Source organism: Polypterus senegalus, chromosome 2 (genome assembly GCF_016835505.1).
Source record: "Polypterus senegalus isolate Bchr_013 chromosome 2, ASM1683550v1, whole genome shotgun sequence".
Lineage (NCBI taxonomy): Eukaryota > Metazoa > Chordata > Cladistia > Polypteriformes > Polypteridae > Polypterus > Polypterus senegalus.
This window is the reverse complement of record NC_053155.1, coordinates 12,048,709-12,070,656: the sequence shown is the minus strand read 5'-3', so window position 1 is coordinate 12,070,656 and position 21,948 is coordinate 12,048,709. Positions and strand designations below refer to the sequence as shown.

General features: G+C 41.6%; 1 protein-coding gene across 1 annotated transcript in view; it reads left to right on the top strand.

The window, feature by feature from the left end:
* gart (phosphoribosylglycinamide formyltransferase) overlaps positions 1 to 21,948 on the top strand; it is a 125,242-nt gene that overhangs the window by 46,270 nt on the left and 57,024 nt on the right. Inside the window, exons 8-11 of the mRNA XM_039743461.1 lie at positions 5,722 to 5,809; positions 16,064 to 16,149; positions 17,356 to 17,524; positions 17,892 to 18,123. Coding sequence (XP_039599395.1) covers positions 5,722 to 5,809; positions 16,064 to 16,149; positions 17,356 to 17,524; positions 17,892 to 18,123 — 575 coding nt within the window. The remainder of the gene's footprint in view (positions 1 to 5,721; positions 5,810 to 16,063; positions 16,150 to 17,355; positions 17,525 to 17,891; positions 18,124 to 21,948) is intronic.

The window sequence follows — 21,948 nt, the reverse complement described above, 5'->3', positions numbered from 1 at the left end:
CGTCATTGAGAGGTTTACATACCTTGGCAGTGACGTTCATGTCTCTGGTGGCTCTTCCTGTGAAGTCATTAGACAAATTGGGAGATCATGGAAGGGGTCTTGAGGTCACTGGAAACGGGTGTGTGGCGCTCCCAATATCTCTGCAGAAGGGTGAAGGTGCAAGTCTTTGCAGTCCTGGTGCTTTCTATTTTGCTATATGGTTGAGAGACATGGACGGTATCCAGTGCCCTGAGATGAAGACTGGACTCCTTCGGTACTGTGTCTCTTTGGAGAATCCTTGGGTACCGCTGGTTTGACTATGTGTTGCTGACGGAATCCCAAATGAGACACAATACCTGCACTGTGAGGGAGCGTCAGTTACGGCACTACGGCCATATGATGTGATTCCGGCTGGCAGGTTCCTCATTGTTGAACACACGAGTGGCTGGACCAGGCCAAGTGAATGCCAACATAACTTGTCTGCAGCAGATGGTCATTTCCGATGGGATGGGGGTTTTACAGAACCTAGGTTGCCAACTAGGATCCTGAGCTTCTTAGACCCCTGTCCCACTGTTAACAACTTCAACCTGTGTCTGAAATGTATTTCATTTGCAGTGGTGATGGACAGGTTGACAGATGAGATTAGACAGGAGTCTCCGTGGACTGTGATGTTTGCTGATGACATTGTGATCTATAGCGATAGTAGGGAGCCGGTTGAGGAGACCCTGGAGAGGTGGAGATATCCTCTAGAGAGGAGAGGAATGAAGGTCCATAGGACCACCAAGACAGAATACATGTGTGTGAATGAGAGGGAGGTCAGTGGAATGGTGAGGATGAGGGGAGTAGTGTTGGTGAAGGTGGAGGAGTTTAAATACTTGGGATCAACAGTACAGAGTAATGGGGATTGTGGAAGAGAAGTGAAGAAGAGAATGCAGGCAGGGTGGAGTGGGTGGAGAAGAGTGTCAGGAGTGATTGGTGACAGACAGAGTGAAAGGGAAGGTCTACAGGACGGTAGTGAGACCAGTTTTGTTATATGGGCTGGAGGTGGCAGAGTTAAAGATGCTAAGATTGGCATTGAGTGTGATGAGGATGGACAGGATTAGGCCTTCCTCTTTTCCTCTTCCCTGGCAGCTCTATCCTTAGTACCCTCTAATGTCCTCATTCCTAAGAGAAGGTTTATCGATGTGGTGAGAGAGGACATACAGGTGATGGGTGTGACAGAACAAGATTCAGAGGACAGAAAGATATGGAAGAAGATGATGATCCGCTGTGGCAACCCCTAATGGGAGCAGCCGAAAGAAGAAGATACTTGAATCTTTTAGGGAGACCGTTCATAACATTGTTAAGGTCAGCATCCAGCACAGAGCAATGATCCACTTAACTGGCATATGGGAGCAAAATTGGAGTACTGGTCAGTAAAATTATTAACCAGTAAACACATCTTATGAGATAAGAAAGCTTACATGATGAACATTCTTACGAGGCATGTTTTATTCAGTTTAGTTTGCCTGTTGATTTCTTTTTCACATAAAGACAATTATGTAGGAAATACAATAACTGCACATATATTGTGTAGTGTGTGGCCAGGGCTCTTGCCTGGCTGGGATGCTTCCACACTGGGAGGATTGGGGGAGTAAGAGTGGCCATAGTGTTACTCCCCCCGGGACGCTAGATGGTAACCCAACCCGGGTTGCAGCGGTGCCTTAGACTCCCTCAGGGTGTGGAAGAAAAGTATGAATACAGACAACTGGAATGCCCCTTTTTAAGCAATAAAACACAGGCAGGAGAAAGCGTCAATCGTTCTTCTTTATCTAAATCTGCAAAGAGGCAAAAAGCATCATATTGGTGTTTTTTTCCAAAGAAAAAAGTGTCCTCTGCGCTATATTTGTACAGTCCATTGATTTATGGTTTACTTTTAAGGTTTTTTGTCCTGTCTACCCAAGAAAACATGAAATTTGCCTTCTCAGTTGTATCTAATAACAGACAGAATAGAACAAGACCGGTTAAGGTAAGGCAGTTAGATAATGCATATTTACAGTCCCTGACAAAAGACTTGTCGCGCCTCTATTTTGTAGAAACTCCTGCTATTAACCTGACTTTTAATTAATCAACTGGTGTTAGAAATGGCTCATATGAAAAGCTAAAGCCCTCCCAAATGATGATTAATGCACTGAAATAAATTAGTTTCACTGAAAAAAAGATTTATCATTGAATCAAGACAGAAAGGGAAATGAACAACTTTACTGCCAATCCAAAAATATGTCAGCAAATTAAGTAGTGGTGCTGTGAGATCCAAATTTAATATCTTGTATGACTTCCATGAGCTTGAAGGACAGCATCCATGCGGTTTGGCAAGGATTCATACAATTTTTTTTGAAGAAGTCATCAGGAATAGCAAAGAAAAGTCTTGCATGCCTCCCAGAGTTCATCAATATTCTTTGGTTTCGTCTTCCATGCTTCCTCTTTCATCCTACCCCACATATGCGCAGTGATGTTCATGTCTGGTGACTGGGCTGGCCAATCCTGGAGCATCTTGATCTTCTTCGCTTTAAGGAACTTTGATGTGGAGATGGAAGTATGCGATGGAGCACCATCCTGCTGCAGAATTTTGGCCTTTTTTATGGTTGGGTAGCTAAGATTTCTTGGTATTTTAGACTATTGATGTTGCCTTGCACCCTGCAGATCCCTCGCATACCCCCATACTGGATGTAACCCCAGACCATGATTTTGCCTCCACCAAACTTCACTGTTTTCTGGGTAAATCTCGGCTCCATGCGGGTTCCAGTAGGTCTCCTGCAATATTTGCGGTGACTGTGGTGTAATTCAACAGAAGATTCATCTGAAAAATCCACCTTCTGCCACTTTTCCAGCGTCCATCCTTTTAGCAGGCTGTGGGCCTTGGCAAATGCCACACGGTTTTTCAATTGTCTTCAATTGTTTAGTGCTGGCTTATGGGCACTGATTCGACCATGGAGGCCATTTCGAGACAGAATCCGACAAACTGTTCTGGTTGACACAGGGACTTCAGGTGACCAGGTCTCGTGGAGCTCTGCTGCAGTGGGAAATGGTCTGGCCTTGGATTTTCGAGCCAACAAACGGTCCTCTCGAGCAGTTGTCTTGCGGGGTCTTCCTGACCTGGGCTTGTCAAAAACGTCTCCAGTCTCTTCAAATCTTTTTTTTATCCTCTGAACTTGACGCTGAGACACATTGAAGGTGTTTTGCCACATCAGCAGTGGATTTGGTCTTCAGCCTCTTGAGTCTCAGGGTGAATCTTAGGCATGTTTGCAGAGGTCTTGTTGCAGTTGATGTGAAGGTCTAGTGTACTGGGGTTATTTTTATACACACCTGAGACCTAATTGATCCATTATTAGTCACCGGTGAAGCTCATATGACAAGGCGACGACACTTAAGTCTTGCCAAAAATTGACTCATTGGGCTTTACCAAGCTGTGAATGTTAGAATACTTTTTGTCAGTTTTGTTTTGCACTGAAACATTATTACAAAAGCTGATGGGATTAAAATGACCCATTTCTTGTAACAAAATCTCGATTAGAAATATAATTTAGCGGCACTTCGGGTCAATTTGTACACAAGCGACAAGACTTTTGTCAGGGACTGTATGCTACAGTATTCTTTAAAAGGAATTAATTACAAATTCAGAAAACTTTTAACGTGATTGGTTACACCTAGCTGCTAACGGGACATGGCGGATGTTGATACTTTAGATGACCGCAATTTGATCGATAGTCCCATTTGCTTAGGATGTACAGTACCTGACATTTTAAATGTAATATTTTAACTCTAATTTTAGGAGATGTGTGAATGTCACCACGCACACACACTGTTTCTCATGGTCAAAAAGAAAAGAACAATGGCCTATATACAGTGTATATTATAAAAAAAGGTTATGCCTTAAATGTAACATTTTTCTCTTAAGGGGTTATATAAAATAACAAGACATCTTGCCTGAAGAAGGGGCCTGAGTTGCCTCGAAAGCTTGCATATTGTAATCTTTTTAGTTAGCCAATAAAAGGTGTCATTTTGCTTGGCTTTTCTCTACATTCATAATGGCTAACACGGTACAACAACCTAGTACTATAAAATAACAAGAGATACATTTATCATAGTGAATAGTAAAGTAACAGTGTCAGCTTTGAAGCATAAGCTCAGAAGGATATGAAACTCGGACACATGCCAGGAGCACAATGGACCAGGGTTCAAATTCAACTCATGGGAGTTGGAGTTTGGTGCAGCCCTGTTGGGATCTGCGGGCGCTGCCAGGGGGTGCTGCAGCAGGAGCTGCTGAGCCCTTTTGGGCAGTTCTTCCACCACACCCGGAAGTGCTGCTGGAAACGAGTAATCATGCACCTGGAGCACTTCTGGGTGTGTTTATAAAAGGAGCCAGAGTCGGGAGGAGGAGCGACAAAGCTTGACCCGAGGAGTAAAGGATGGGATTAATTCATTGTTTGTGCATTGTGCTGTACTTGGACTGTGTTATACTGTACTTGTGGGGAATTGGGAAGAAAATTAAAAATCTGTGTGCCTTGAACTTGTGTCCCACGCTTGTCTGTGTCGGGTTCAGCTGGTGGTGCCAGCCTGGTGGGCCACAATTGATATAAAATAAGGACACAAGGCGGACAGGACAAGTGAAACATATAATAGAAGAGACGAGCAGTTTATCTGTGCAAATATAGTAGTGATGCCTTAAGGATGACGTCCAATGCTTTGTGAAGCTGTGCATTGTTGCTCCAGGTCAAGTGGAGGACTCTTCTTGAGTTGAAGTGCACTGTTGTTCTACATGGTCCTTTGTCTGTGGTGGTGTGACACTGCTACTGCTTTTCTTGGGACGCTGTTAGGCTCTTTGCTTTGCCCACTATTCAGACTCTACACTCGAGAAAGAGCTCTGTGAAGTTCCCTTCCTGAAGTAATGGCATATTCTCAGTCTTCTTAGACTGGGCTCAGCCACTGGCGTAGAGCTTGGCTTGGCCCAGTGGATCATCTTAGAGCTCATTCAGGGTGTCCAGCTCCCAGGCTCTATGAAGAGTAGCTTACAGGCCAAGTTTAGTGTGTGAACGTTTCTAGAGTGGGTGGTTTCTCACCCCAAACAGAGCAGCTCGTTGGCTCACCGTCTGAAGCTCATCACCTTTCAAGCCCCCAAATGGGAACACATGAGGTGAATGCAGCTAGTTTTGAAGGGAGGCTGTGATTTGATCAGGGTTTCTTCCAGTTCCAGATATTGTGCCTGATTTATAGGAAGGCTATTTTGTCCATCAAAGCCAGACAATGCTCCGCTTTTGGTCGCACGCATGAAATGAATGTCCATTTGGGATCCTTTATGTCTGAAGGAGTCTCTGCAGAGGTGTGAGCTCATCTCTGATTTACACCTTTGTTATCAGATGAAGTATAGAACTGACCGGAGTGGAGGTACAAGCTGTAGTTCAGCCATTCACGAGGTGAATTTCTGCACCCCTGTTAAACGTGCGGTCTTGTGTGCCTCTAAATGTGTAGCAGAATGGTGCAGTGCCCACTTTGTCCTACAACTATAATAAACTAGCAGTAAATTATTAAACCATGCAGAATGGATCGTCATTAATACAGTCGTGTATATATACATACTGAGACAGATAGCATCTGATATTGGCTTGTCTCTTTTTCTATACGATCCGATTTCTTCCTGCCTTGGTGTCTCTGCTTGTTTTCATGCTTTCATGTGAATTAGAATATTTCTCCTTGTTAATTTAGGTGCCACAAGATTTACTTCTGCAGATTAAAGAGACGGTTCTGCAAAAAACTGTGGATGGAATGAGGCAAGAAGGAAATCCATATATTGGTGAGCAAAAAGTATTGTATTGTTAAAAATAAATAAAAAAAGAGCGAGTTCTGAAAAGTATTGTATTGTTATACTGTTAAAGATAAATAAAATAAAAACAGAAAATAAAGACATTGGTTCACATTCATATAAATAAAAACAGAAAACAAAAGTTCTGATTGGTTCACATTCATGTATTGGTGAGCTTAAAGATTCATATCACTATACTCCATCCACCCATCCATTTTCTAACCTGCTGAATCCGAATACAGGGTCATGGGGGGTCTGCTGGAGCCAATCCCAGCCAACACAGAGCACAAGGCAGGAACCAATCCTGGGCAGGGTGCCAACCCACCGCAGGACACACACAAACACACCCACACACTAGGGCCAATTTAGAAGCGCCAATCCACCTAACCTGCATGTCTTTGGATTGTGGGAGGAAACCCACGCAGACACGGGGAGAACATGCAAACTCCACGCAGGGAGGACCCGGAAGCGAACCCGGGTCTCCTAACTGCGAGGCAGCAGCACTACCACTGTGCCACCGTGCCGCCCTATATCACTATACTGTTAAAGATAAATACAATAAAAACAGAAAATAAAGACAAATTCTGATTGGTTCACATTCATGTATTGGTGAGCTTAAAGATTCATATCACTATACTGTTAACACTAGAATTACCAGAGCCTACGAAAAAACTCGTAATTCCGTCCCACCTTAAACTGCTTCTTAAATCCCTTCACACCTCTCCGCCGCCTTTGTCTTCTAAATGTGCTGATAAAGAGAAGCCGGCTATTCCATCCCCCACCAATTTAGAGCGTACGAACTTCTCTCAGCTCATGCCTTGATTGAGTATCTGGGAGTGAAGTGGAGTTTTAGAGTGGAAATAATAGATCGTTGTTTGGAACACACGCATTTCATGTCTGTTCCGTTTCTACAGTAATCTGTGTCAACACATTGTTAAAACAGAAACTTTTTTATATTCTAGTAGTAGATGACAAAATGTAGGCATAAACTATATAATGTATGAAGCCTGAAGTCCAAATAGCAAAGAAACATTTTCACAAGAATAACACAATTGCACTTTTATTCAAACATATAACTGCAGAAACAAAAAGCCGCCTTAACATGCGACATTGACACCAGTTTACTATAACTGACTCCGTGGCTCAATAGACTCAGCCCCCGCTTGGGAATCAAAGGGGTCGCGGGTTCGATCCTGCGCCCCTCCGTTTTGAGAAGTAAACTGCTCTTAGTCTTACTGTTTTAGAATAAAAGCATACATTTGATTTCAGTCTGTAACAGCCGGTGCAGTTTATGATCCTTGTAAAGGTTAGCTTTTTTTTATTCACTTTTCACTCTCTCAGTCGCGTTCAGAATCAATCCATACAACCCCATCTGACACGGCTGTTTTCACTAAAGACGCGCTATAGCTCTGCAGTGTACCACGATGCATACTAACGCACAATCACCCCCACCCCCGGTTCTGACACACAAACGCTGGCGAAGCTGCCTTCTTCGTATCTCACCGTCACTTGCTTTTCGTTTTATTGAGTGTTCCTGCCAGTCCCCGCATGTTGCTGTATGCTTTTTCTTTTGTACTACAGGACATGCAGAGGAAAGAATGGTAAAGACCAGTAACTTCGGCGCTATATGCAATCATCAGACACTCCCCATCTGCCCGTGTCGTTCAAACACAGGAACATATATTGGTGTAAAAGTATAACAAAAGTGCACTTTTATTCAAGTGCACTTTTTCCATCGCCTTTTCCTGTAAGAAGCAGTGTACACACTTCTCTCTATGCTGTGGTTTCTATTACACACCTGAAAGAAAGAGACAATATATGTGAAAATATAATCGCACTAATGCAATATTATTTGAAAACGAACAGCGTCAGATCGGGTGTGAATTTATGCAGGAACTGGAAATTCTCTGATCGGGACCTTCCCCAGGGAAGAAAGTACAGTGTCAGGTGCTCATTCAGTGTAATAGAAACCATAGCACAGAGAGGTGTGTACACGCAACAAGTACGTGTCGTAAATGTAGGAAGGACGGTCCTTGGGTGTGTGGGAACTGTTAATATTTGAATGTGATGATTTTATATAGCACGGAATGAAAATCTGCACTTCTTAGCATTGCACCATGCAAGATGTCGTATCAATCGCCTACTGTAACTTGCTTTCTTTTTTCTTCGGTTATACAGGTAGTTTTGAATAAAAGTGCACTTGTTTTGTTTGAGAAATGAAGTGTCTGCGTGCACTTTTCGTGGCATTACACGTGTATTTTTTGAGCATGCCCGTTTGAGCAGTATAAAAAGTATTGAAAAGTATAACAAAACAACGGGCAGATGGGGAGTGTCTGATGATTGCATATAGCGCCGAACTTACTGCTCTTTACTATTCTCTCCTCTGCGTGCCCTGGAGTACAAAAGAAACAGAATACAGACGCTATAGTAGCTCTGTTGTACCACGATGCATACTAACGCCCCCACCGGTTCTGACACACAGGCGCTGGCGAAGCTGCCTTCTTCGTATCTCACCGTCACTTGATTTTCTTTTTATTCAGTTTTATTGAGTGTTCCTGCCAGTCCCGCATGTTGCTGTATGCTGGATAGAGAGAAGTGTGTACACTGCTTCTTACAGGAAAAGCGATGGAAAAAGTGCACTTTTGTTATACTTTTACACCAATATATGTTCCTGTGCTTGAGCGACACGGGCAGATGGGGAGTGTCTGATGATTGCATATAGCGCGAAGTTACTGGTCTTTACCATTCTTTCCTCTGCATGTCCTGTAGTACAAAAGAAAAAGCATACAGCAACATGCGGGGACTGGCAGGAACACCAATAAAACTGAATAAAAAGAAAAGCAAGTGACGGTGAGATACGAAGAAGGCAGCTTCGCCAGCGTTTGTGTGTCAGAACCGGGGGGGGGGTGATTGTGCGTTAGTATGCATCGTGGTACACTGCAGAGCTATAGCGCGTCTTTAGTGAAAACAGCCGTGTCAGATGGGGTTGTATGGATTGATTCTGAACGCGACTGAGAGAGTGAAAAGTGAATAAAAAAAAAGCTAACCTTTACAAGGATCATAAACTGCACCGGCTGTTACAGACTGAAATCAAAAGTATGCTTTTATTCTAAAACAGTAAGACAAGAGCAGTTTACTTCTCAAAACGGAGGGGCGCAGGATCGAACCCGTTGACCCCTTGATTCCCAAGCGGGGGCTGAGTCTATTGAACCACAGAGTCAGTTACAGTAAACTGGTGTCAATGTCGCATGTTAAGGCGGCTTTTTGTTTCTGCAGTTATATGTTTGAATAAAAGTGCAATTGTGTTATTCTTGTGAAAATGTTTCTTTGCTATTTGGACTTCAGGCTTCATACATTATATAGTTTATGCCTACATTTTGTCATCTACTACTAGAATATAAAAAAACGTTTCTGATTTAACAATGTGTTGACACAGATTACTGTAGAAACGGAACAGACATGAAATGCGTGTGTTCCAAACAACGATCTATTATTTCCACTCTAAAACTCCACTTCACTCCCAGATACTCAATCAAGGCCTGAGCTGAGAGAAGTTCGTGCACGTTCTAAATTGGTGGGGGGATGGAATAGCGGCTTCTCTTTTCAGCACATTTAGAAGACAAAGGCTGGCGGAGAGGTGTGAAGGGATTTAAGAAGCAGTTTAAGGTGGGACGGAATTACGAGTTTTTTCGTAGGCTCTGGTAATTCTAGTGTTAAAGATAAATACAATAAAAAAGAAAACTAAGAAGTTCTGATTGGTTCACATTCATATATTGATGAGCAAAAACACTCGTATCACTGAATTTGTGAATTTCCCCTTGGGATTAATAAAGTATCTATCACTATACTGTTAAAAATAAATAAAATAAAAACAGAAAGCAAAGACAAGTTCTGATTGGTTCACATCTTATACTTGACTGGTTAACACTAGAATTACCAGAGCCTACGAAAAAACTCGTAATTCCGTCCCACCTTAAACTGCTTCTTAAATCCCTTCACACCTCTCCGCCAGCGTCCTTTGTCTTCTAAATGTGCTGATAAAGAGAAGCTAGGAGCAGCCGGCTATTCCATCCCCCCACCAATTTAGAACGTGCACGAACTTCTCTCAGCTCATGCCTCGATTGAGTATCTGGGAGTGAAGTGGAGTTTTAGAGTGGAAATAATAGATCGTTATTTGGAACACACGCATTTCATGTCTGTTCCGTTTCTACAGTAATCTGTGTCAACACATTGTTAAAACAGAAACGTTTTTTATATTCTAGTAGTAGATGACAAAATGTAGGCATAAACTATATAATGTATGAAGCCTGAAGTCCAAATAGCAAAGAAACATTTTCACAAGAATAACACAATAGTTTATTGTAACATATATTGGTGTAAAAGTATAACAAAAGTGCACTTTTATTCAAGTGCACTTTTTCCATCGCCTTTTCCTGTAAGAAGCAGTGTACACACTTCTCTCTATGCTGTGGTTTCTATTACACACCTGAAAGAAAGACAATATATGTGAAAATATAATTGCACTAATGCAATATTATTTGAAAACGAACAGCGTCAGATCAGGTGTGAATTTATGCAGGAACTGGAAATTCTCTGATGCGGGACCTTCCCCCAGGGAAGAAAGTACAGTGTCAGGTGCTCATTCAGTGTAATAGAAACCATAGCACAGAGAGTTGTGTACACGGCAACAAGTACACGTGTCGTAAATGTAGGAAGGACGGTCCTTGGGTGTGTGGGAACTGTTAATATTTGAATGTGATGATTTTATATAGCACGGAATGAAAATCTGCACTTCTTAGCATTGCACCATGCAAGCTGTCGTATCAATCGCCTACTGTAACTTGCTTTCTTTTTTCTTCGGTTATACAGGTAGTTTTGAATAAAAGTGCACTTGTTTTTTTTGCGAAATGAAGTGTCTGCGTGCACTTTTCGTGGCATCACACGTGTATTTTTTGAGCATGCCCGTTTGAGCAGTATAAAAAGTATTGAAAAGTATAACAAAACAACGGGCAGATGGAGAGTGTCTGATGATTGCATATAGCCGAACTTACTGCTCTTTACTATTCTCTCCTCTGCGTGCCCTGGAGTACAAAAGAAACAGAATACAGGCGCTATACTGTAGCTCTGCGTTGTACCACGATGCATACTAACGCCCCCCCACCTGGTTCTGACACACAGACGCTGGCGAAGCTGTCTTCTTCGTATCTCACCGTCACTTGATTTTCTTTTATTCAGTTTTATTGATTGTTCCTGCCAGTCCCGCATGTTGCTGTATGCTGGATAAGAGAGAAGTGTGTACACTGCTTCTTACAGGAAAAGCGATGGAAAAAGTGCACTTTTGTTATACTTTTACACCAATATATGTTCCTGTGCTTGAACGACACGGGCAGATGGGGAGTGTCTGATGATTGCATATAGCGCGAAGTTACTGGTCTTTACCATTCTTTCCTCTGCATGTCCTGTAGTACAAAAGAAAAAGCATACAGCAACATGCGGGACTGGCAGGAACACTCAATCAAACTGAATAAAAAGAAAAGCAAGTGACGGTGAGATACGAAGAAGGCAGCTTCGCCAGCGTTTGTGTGTCAGAACCGGGTTGGGGGGGGTGATTGTGTTAGTATGCATCGTGGTACACTGCAGAGCTATAGCGCGTCTTTAGTGAAAACAGCCGTGTCAGATGGGGTTGTATGGATTGATTCTGAACGCGACTGAGAGAGTGAAAAGTGAATAAAAAAAAAAGCTAACCTTTACAAAGATCATAAATTGCACCGGCTGTTACAGACTGAAATCAAATGTATGTTTTTCTTCTAAAACAGTAAGACTAAGAACAGTTTACTTCTCAAAAGGGAGAGGCGCAGGATCGAACCCGTGACCCCTTGATTCCCAAGCGGGGGCTGTATCTATTGAACCACAGAGTCAGTTATAGTAAACTGGTGTCAATGTCGCATGTTAAGGCGGCTTTTTGTTTCTGCAGTTATATTTTTGAATAAAAGTGCAATTGTGTTATTCTTGTGAAAATGTTTCTTTGCTATTTGGACTTCAGGCTTCATACATTATATAGTTTATGCCTACATTTTGTCATCTACTACTAGAATATAAAAAAAGTTTCTGTTTTAACAATGTGTTGACACAGATTACTGTAGAAATTGAACAGACATGAAATGCGTGTGTTCCAAACAACGATCTATTATTTCACTCTAAAACTCCACTTCACTCCCAGATACTCAATCAAGGCATGAGCTGAGAGAAGTTCGTGCACGTTCTAAATTGGTGGGGGGATAGAATAGCCGGCTGCTCCTAGCTTCTCTTTATCAGCACATTTAGAGAACAAAGGGCGCTGGCGGAGAGGTGTGAAGGGATTTAAGAAGCAGTTTAAGGTGGGACGGAATTACGAGTTTTTTCGTAGGCTCTGGTAATTCTAGTGTTAAAGACTTGGTTATGAAGAATGCAAAATCCAGGCGTCTTTTAAATGTTCAATGTGACATCTCTGGAGCATCCCCTCGAATGGGGGAACACAACAAGGTGTTTATCGACTTCCGGCTTTGTTGATAGAAGCAAATTTTTAAATTGTCCGCTTTTCTTCCCCGTAATTTGAAACAAATGTCTTAATTTGTTTGATGTTGATCGTTTCTCCACCCTCTCTTTTCCCTTGATTGGATCATCTCGCATTCTCGTAACTTCATTTCTATGGGACTCATCTAGCCAACTCTCTGATTTTTCACTCATCTTTAAAACCTTCTTGTCTTGAAAATATATTGACTACTTTTAAAAGAGCAATGACAAGTAGATTGTACAGAGTGATGTTCCTACACCAGGGAATCCTTAAAATGACCTGACGTTTTCACCCAGTACATCACTAATACTGGACCCTCTGACTCTATACAGGGCTCGCAAAATCGCTAGCCCGACGTCCCGGGGCTATTGTGTCTTCCAGTCGGGCTACAAAAATCTATCTCAGCCCTGCCCGTCGGGCTATCATAGGAAGGAAAAATATATGGCAATGCTTTTGCATTCTTTCGCAAATGTAGCTGGGTAATTATGTCATTTATGGGCATCGATAAGCCACTGTCAATATGTGAAATATTGAAATCGCGTTTGAATTCGCACTTGTTTTTTTACTTTCACTTTGCGATCGCGCGAACTGTGTATAGAAAGCGGCAGTACTGATTGGTCAGTGACAGATTAATTGCGCACCAATTCCTCTGACATCGTCTTATCACTCATTGGTTTACTATTCAAAAGTGAGAAGTGAAATCTCCCGCAGCAAGCTTTAAACATGTGATAGAGGTTGATTGCGCAGAGAATTTAAAAAATCGCTGGCCGTTGTGTGTGCGTGTGTAAAAATAGATGGATTTACGCAGGTATTTTAGTTCTGCTGAGCCAAAGAAGACAGGTCAGGGTGAAGAAGGGACAGCCAAAGAAAAGCCTACCACAAAGCGGAAAAGTTATGACAAATTAGACTATGAGGCAAAAAGAAAGCACAGCTTTTTGGTTTCATGGACAAAAGAATTTCTGTGGCTGGAATATGACAAGCTAAATAACATAATGTTCTGCGGTGTGTCGTGAGTTTCCCTTGATTTCTGACTCGACAAGCCTTTGTTACTGGGACCAGTAATTTTAGGAAAGACCCTATCAAAACCCATGAGAAATCTCTGCATCACAAGAAATGCATTGGTGCTCAGTCTGCAGCATCTTTCCCAGAACAAACACCAATTGCAAAACCATACTAAAAATAAACCAAGCACAACAAGAAGTCTTGAAAAAGCTGTTTAGAACAGCGTACTATGTTGCAAAGAGTGAACTACCATTGGCAAAATTTAGCAGTCTTTGCAAACTTCAAAAAGCAAATGGCCTAGATCTTGGTTCCACTTACCTCAATGACCATGCTTGCAGAGAGTTTATTGGAGCAATAGCACAAATTTCAAGAGACCAGATTGAAAAGGAAATTCAAGAAAGCAGGTTCTTATCCATTCTTGCAGATGGCAGTACAGACACTGGTATAATAGAACAGGAGTTGGTTCATGTCAGGTATGTGAGAGATAATGGTGACATATCCACATACATGATCAAATGTCAGCCAGTCAAGAGTGCAAATGCTGCAGGTATTTTAGAGGCTATTGATGAAGCAGTGAACACCATGGGTATCAGAGAAGACACATGGAAAAAGAAAGTAGTGTGTGCAAATTTTGATGGTGCTGCAGTGATGATGGGTGAGAAAACAGGAGTAGCTGGGAGACTGAAACAGAGGATACCCCACATCATAACAATCCACTGTGTGGCACACAAGTTAGAGCTAGCCGTGCTGGATAGCGTGAAAGGCTGTGAGTACCTGGTGAAATTTGAAGGTACACTGAAAACCATCTTTAAGATGTACTACTATTCCCCAAAGAAGCGAAGAGAACTGACAGAAATAAGTGAACTGCTAAATGAGAAACTGGCACATTTCAGTGGCCTGAAGAGCACACGGTGGCTTCCAAGCCGGCTGAGATGTCTGAAGGCTGTGGAAAAAAATTACACTCCCACTGTTGTTCATATGGAGAACATGGCAGGAGGAAGTGATGTCAAGTCCGAGGATGCAGCCAAAGCTAAGGGGGTGGTGCAGGAGATGAAGACTGAGAAATTTGTTCGCTTCCTGCATTTCATGTTGGACTACAGTACCATCTTATCCAAGTGCTGTACTGATTTTCAGCATGATAACCTAAACATCACACGAACAAATCAGTTAGTTGAGAGCACCACATCACGCTTACTCAGCCTAAAAACAAAACCAGGAGAATACCAGAAAACCTTGGACACAAAGTTCACAGCGAGCAAGGATGGTAGCATTTGCTACTGTGGAACTCAGCTCACAAAAAGTCAGCGACCTGCTAGAAGAGGTGAGGGTACAGACAAAGACACCTTTGGTGCAGAGATTCAGAAGATTATTGACAACTCAGTCAAGTATATGGACAATAGATTTAAAAATCTGTGTGAAAAGCCTCTCTCTTGTTTCAAAGTTTTGACCCTTCCACTCTTCCATACCCCAGAGAAGAGCTGGCAAATTATGGGAATGAAGAGGTGGATTATCTTGTCACACATTTTGCCAGTTTGCTAGATGAGGAAGAGAAAGAGAAAATTCCACAAGAATGGATGGATCTAAAATGTGGCTTGCAGAACACCGGGGTAGCAAGGTAGTTGATTGCTTGTACAGAGATCTCCTCTCTGAGAATCCAGAACACCTCTCTCATATCTTGTTGCTGGTGAAATTAATGCTGACACTTAGTCCATCAACAGCCATCTGTGAGAGAGGATTTTCTTGCATGAACCGAGTGAAGACAACACATCGTACCTCTCTACACCCTGAAACACTGAATGACTGCATGCAACTCTCCATTAATGGGGAAACAGTTGAATCTTTTTGCCCTGACAAGTCAATTTGTTTCTGGATGTTTTCTGGAAAAGGTTCAAGACACCTGGATCATAAAACTCCGACAAGAACAAAGAGCAGTGAAATGGAGGCCGATGCACAGGAAGAGAAAGCTGATGGAGGAGATGCTATGCCCTCAACGTCGAGTGGCATTTTCTCATCCGTGACTTCAGTGGAAATTTCAGATTCAGAATCTGACACAGACTGATTCATGTTCTACACAGTTCTTACAAGTTCATAGAAATTTCTGTTCAATTAGAACCAAATATTTGAGTTGATGATTGTAATTTTTATACAGTTGTTGTAATTTGTGTTTTAACAATTTTTTGATTGATGTTTTATTTCCTTTACAATATTATACATTAAAAATAATCTTTTTTATTCGGGCTACTTAAATTTATTTTGGGCTACCAAAAACTGAAGAGTGCCTGCCCGAAGGGCTACCAGGGATTTTGAAATTTTGCGAGCCCTGCTATAGATGATCTGAGGTGAGACCTAATGAATGCCAAAGTGGTAGCATAGACTGCACTGTGGCAAAAACTACGAGCCTATAATAGACCATTTAATGAAGTGCATCTTCTTCATCATGGCCTAAAGTGAATGAAGTGTTAATCTGACAAGTGGGGTGGGGTGGGATAGGAGAGCACCAAAGATCAGCTGTTTAAATAATTTGATTCCACTGATTGGTTTATATGATATATATATATGTATGTATGTATGTATGTATGTATGTATGTATGTATGTATGTATGTATGTATGTATGTATGTATGTATGTATGTATGTATGTATGTATGTATGTATGTATGTATATATATGTATGTATATGTTCTCCTATAGGTGTTCTGTATGCTGGTCTTATGCTAACCAAAGACGGTCCCAGAGTACTAGAGTACAACTGCAGATTTGGAGACCCGGAATGCCAGGTATGTTTGAGATGGTTGGAAGCCTTCACCATGAATTCACACTACTTCAATAATCAATTTTATTATTACTGCATTATGGGCATGTGTGCATATAAAGTATTACAAAATACATTCTTAAGATTGTATTTATTAGAAAGTACTGCATAGGAATCTGCATAGCAAGTCTTAGATTTCAGCTGTGGGAGTTTAGAGGGCAGTGCATGTTATTGGGATCTGCTTATCAAAATGCGTTCCTTCTTCTTTTCTATTTTTAAATGTTCTCTGACAGCACTGAGGCTATGGACTTATTGTTTGTAGCAACAGCGTTGTTGGCGCTTGGGTGACATGGTGGCTTGGAGAGCAGCTTGGTACATCGAAATGCCGGCACGTTAAATGAGTGTTGGCATTATGCTTGAAATAAACCAGAAACAGAACAATTAAAAGAAAATTATGACCGACGCCTTCAGAAAGGGAAAGGAGGGAGGTTAGGGTTTTGAAATGTCGGTTGAAAGATGAGTAAAATTCAGAAAAAGAAGAAATGGAGAGGGGTGTGAAAGGATGAGCCTCGACACAAGACAGAGGTTTGGGACAGCCACCCGTGTAGTTGACCTTTGCTGCAAAAGGCAAAGTTTCAATACAATTGTGTATGGATCCGAGTCCAAAGCAGAACTGCTCAACGGAGGAAGGAAGTTGGAAGGTTTAAGGAAGTGATGTCATCCTCGGCGGCCGGGACAGGAAGTGATGTCGTCAGAGCTGAGGTGGAAGTAATGTCTTTACACTCGGGCAGAAGTTACCATGTCTGGTCTGTGGGAACAAAATAAGAGGGTTGAGTGCACCCTGGCAATGCCAGACATGGAATTCCCTTCTTTTTGGTCCCTGTGGCTGGCTCCCATGCACATGTATGTGACAGGGATTTAAAGTCTGAAGCACAGATCGATAGATAGATTCTTTATTAATCACAAGGGGAAATTCACATACACCAGCAGCAGCAAACTGATAAAACAACGACAATGCTGGATAGATCTGTGACCGCCCCTGTTTTTGAACCCTTGTGACCGTAATCGGCTCCACCACCAGAACTTTCTAGACTGCCCTGCAGTTGTAGCACCAGGTACCTAAGAAATCAGTAAAAATGTATTCTGTTTGTTGACCATTCCCAATAGGTGTGCTGGTTTAAATATGAGCTTTCATAGATATTTATTCTAAACTACGGATTTATTCATTTAGGTACTGCTTCCTCTGCTGAAAAGTGATCTGTATCAGGTCATCTTGGATACTCTTCAGGGTGCGTTGTCCACTAACGTCCCTATCTGGCTTGAGAACAGGGCAGCGGTTACCGTAATAGTGGCAAGTGAAGGCTACCCTGGTGAATACAAGAAGGGTCTGGAGATCACAGGTAATGTGCTCTTCTCATCTTCTGGCTATTGTTAACCATAAATGTATTCCCGTCCCAGGTCCTCCCTGAATGGAGTTTGCATGTCTGCGTGGGTTTCTTCTAGGTTCTGTGGACACAGACATACAAGTTAGGTGAATTGGAGACCCCAAATTGTCCCTAGCATATGTTTGGTGTGTGCGTGTGTATGTGCGATGGACTGGCACCCTGTCTAAACTTTGTTCCTGCCGTGCGCCCTATCCTGGCTAGTATAGGCTTTCCAGCATCCTCTACAACCCTGCTCAGGATGTTAGAAAATACCTGACTGGATCACCAGGGTTCAGTTTTGTTCTTGAAGTAAAGTGCTTACTCTGGTTTTCATCTCCTCCAGGTCTGTCGCAGGCCAAGGACCTGGGTTTGGAAGTGTTTCATGCCGGAACTCTCCTAAAGGACGGCAAGGTGCTGAGCAATGGTGGCCGGGTCCTCGCCGTCACCAGCATCGCAGAGGATTTGGTTTCCGCGCTGGACGCTGCCAACAAGGGGGTTTCTGCCATCAAGTTGCCCGGAGCAGTTTACCGCAAAGACATTGGATACAGGGCCATTGCGTTCTTGAATCAGACAAGGTGCGTCTGAGGAAAATGCCCAAGAACTAATGGGGGTACTGGCACACTGCACCTGTGTGGGTTTCTTCTTTTCATTTCCCAGTAGAAATATTTAAGCAATCGGGAGATAGGTTCTTCGTTGTTACTTATCATCTTGGTAGCATAGGAAATGTTTGCGTCTAAAATGATCAAATTAATGGGATTTATATTTTATAAAAACTTGGGGGCTTTGCTTTGCCTACCAACCCCCGGGCCTGTGCTATGTGCTAGCCTCTTTGAGGTTCTGTTGCTTGTGTATGGGGATGCAGATGTACCATTTAAACAAATTATTTTCATGGGAATTGTTACTTATACATAATAGAACTGTATTACATTACAGCGAGTAATTAACCATATTTAAAAAATAGTCAAACGTAATGATCTGAAGGTCAAATATATTTCATATTGCGTTAGTTATTCTTTGAGTAATAACATTTTGTTCTGTTTGGCTTTGAAATTAACACGCAAATACTTTTTAAACTTACACTTTTACTGTAAAACTTCAGTAAAAACAATTTTTTTAATGCAATTTTTGTCAATATCGCATTAAGTTTGGACTTTCATCGTGACAACACAACGTATAACTGCCCGTGATTTGAATTTAGTTTCATTCTCTCTATTAAATAAACCGACTTTTTCGAACGTTAGGCTCTGAGATTTGTTAATTGTCTTTGTAAAAGCTATTCTAACGGGATACGGTTAACGTTTTAATACAAATGGCATATCAAGATCTCCTTTGTTGTGTGATGTTATCCGTGGAAGATGTACTACATTACCTTTCTTGGATACATCCTTCTTTCTACAGTAATTCGTGTGGTGGAAGACCGGACGGTGTTAATGGTTGTAGTTATTCTTCGGGATATTTGTAAGTTGATGTTTTTATCTTCTGCACCATCACCACCAACTGTTTCCTCAGAATCTATTGATACGCATTTAACCAATTTGCCGTGTAACATTTTTGGTGTTCGTTTTACTTCGTTTCTAAGATTGCCCGTGTACTCATTTTTACTGTTGATAACCCTTTGTGATGAAATTCTTCAATAAGATTTGGACACAGTGAGTCATCTTTTATTGGGAACTTAAAGTGAAGAAAACGTTAAAAATCTATAAGAAGTGAGAGGGCAATAACTGTGTCCGTCAAAAGCATTCACATGAATGAGAGGTTAGAGGAGCGTGGGCTGTTAACCGGAAATGGTTGAGAGGAGGGCGGGACTTGGGAAATAAATCTCATGGTCAAAGTCTCGTCTCGCGGGACTTGAAATTATCTTTTCAAAAAGTCTTGTCGCAGGATTTTTCTATATAATAGATTTGAGATTAAAAATGACATCATTAATATGAATCGTTTCAATTGGTAGTAAATGGAGTGCAACTCTGCAATCATTAGGGTAAGAGATTTTGGAGTGACCGGTTTCTATAAAAAAAAAAAAACTGATGGGTCTTTTTGACATTTTTTCTTACAAATATGTAACAAAATGCAAAGGAAAATGGCACCTTGATTATTTTGATATTTTTATATTTTTATAGTCACCAATCAAAAATAGTTGTGCTATACGTTTTCGGAAGAGAAGGACTAATGTGCCGCTTTCTTCAGTAGATTTCCAATTGGCTTGTGGTTGTTCAAGGTGATTTCTCCTGGAATTCAGAGATATGGATGATGGGTTGATTGGTAACTTCAGACAGGCCTGGCATGAATGAGTGTGAGTTTGTACTTTGAATTCCCACTGTGATTGACTTTGCACCCAGATAAGGGCTGGTTTTTGCCATGTGCCTGATGTTCCCAGGTTAAGGTCCTGCCATGTCCATAAGCTGGACAAAGTTGGTCAGATGATGGATGTGGGGATTTAAGTTCCTGGTAGCTTTTCCAAGGATTTACGCTTCATAACAAATAATACATTTCCACGATTATCTTGAGTTAGAACAGAAGTTTTACAGATAGCCATTCAGATCATTAAGCTAAGCTACTTTGTATTTGTTGTTGTTGGACGGTGGAAGAACATTCTGGAATCGGCCAAAAGTTTGGGATGCCAACCAGGCCGTCCCTTTTTATTTGCTGCGATTCGAAATAACCAAAAAGAAAAAAACGTGCCGGTGCTGCTCCCTGGTCAGGGTTTCCTCCTTCTTTGGAGTTTAATTTGTTATACGTGTATCTTTTGTGAATGTGCTTACTTGATATTTGGACTTCAGTCTTCACACATTATACACTTCATGTCAAAATTCTGTTGTTAAGTACTGAAACGTGAAAAATGTTTGTCTTTTAGGTATGTGTTCAACATTTCTGTCATCCTACACTTACTTAGATCTTTGTAGGCATGGAACACACATGAAATGCATGTGTTCCAAATAACGATCTATTATTTACCCTCTACAACTCCAGGTACAAACTCCCAGATAATCGAGGCTTGAGCTGGGAGAGCTTTTTGCCGTTCTGTGCCAGTGGAGAGGATGGGTTAGTGGGCTGCTTGCTGACTGACACATTTACAACACAAAAGACGCTGAGGGAGAGGTGCGAAGGGAATTAAGGTGGGCCAGGATTACGAGTTTTTTCTTAGGCTTTGGGAATTCTAGTGTTAAGAAACGTTCAGATAGCAGTTGCTGCAAAGAAACACAACAGAGAATTGGGAATAGCAAAAGTGCCTTTGGAAACCTGATCAAGATTTGAAAGTGCAAAAGCATCAACACCAAACTGAGAATAATAGACACAGCCATGATGTCTGCATTGTTACAAAAGCATGCATGTCTTGGACTCTGAAGAAATAACTTGGAGTAGTTTGGTGGGACATTGTCAGCAATAAAGAGATTAGAAAGATGTTAGAAAGGAGAGTAAGTGGACAGAGCATGATCAGAGTGAGAAAGCCAGTGAAGTTTGGACCTATCCATAGGAGGATAATTAGTTAAGATTAATAAAGACAGTAATGCGTGGAAGAGCAGAAGGAACAATGAAAAGAAGATGGTTGGATGATATCCGGGAATGGACATCAATGCGTATCCAAAGTAGAGTCCATTTGGCTCAAGACTGATGAGTACCCTGTTTAAGACTGAAGGCTCCCACCAGTGGCTTCCATGGTCCATAGGACTATAGGGTAGGGAGAAGAAGAAGAATTGTAGTAATTTGTGTGTACAACATCCAGCTGACTATGCAAGTTTAGACAATGCTACTAAATGCGCTTTTAGATTTGATAAAGAAACACAAAATATAACCAAGCTGGCATGTTATGTGGTTGTTTAGTAGCTAAAGGATCAGGGCTGGTAACTCAAAGGTTGACCGTTCCAATTCCGGTAGTGACTGAAGGAATGCTACTCCGTTGGTTCCTCGAGCAAGGCCTTTAACTTGCAAATGCTCCAAAGGTGCTGCATAAATAGCTGACCCTGCGCTCCAATCCTTAAACGCTAATGTTGGGGTATGTGAAAAATAAATTCCATATACAAGAAATTGCAAATTAAAGTCAATTAAAATGTGAAAAAACTACCACGCCTCGTGAGTAAATTTTAATATATTGTTTACATTAATTACTTTTAAGCTTTAAACACGTAGATGAATGTGACATAATGGTTTTCTTGCTGTTATGAGATGGAGTCCCAGACATGACAACATTGGTGTGAGGCCTCCTAAAAGGACCGTATAACCAGCTTGTCTGAGGAGACTCGCCCAAAATCCAGCTAGTCGCACACAAGTGCTAGGCTGAAGCTTTGGCCTGAGCTGTGCCCAAAGTGGGAGCTGATTTTGAAAATTTTAGACAGACTAAAAAAAAAAAATTCAAAATATACAGAATGTCCTGCAAGAGAGGGGATTACTGTAAACCTTAAGCT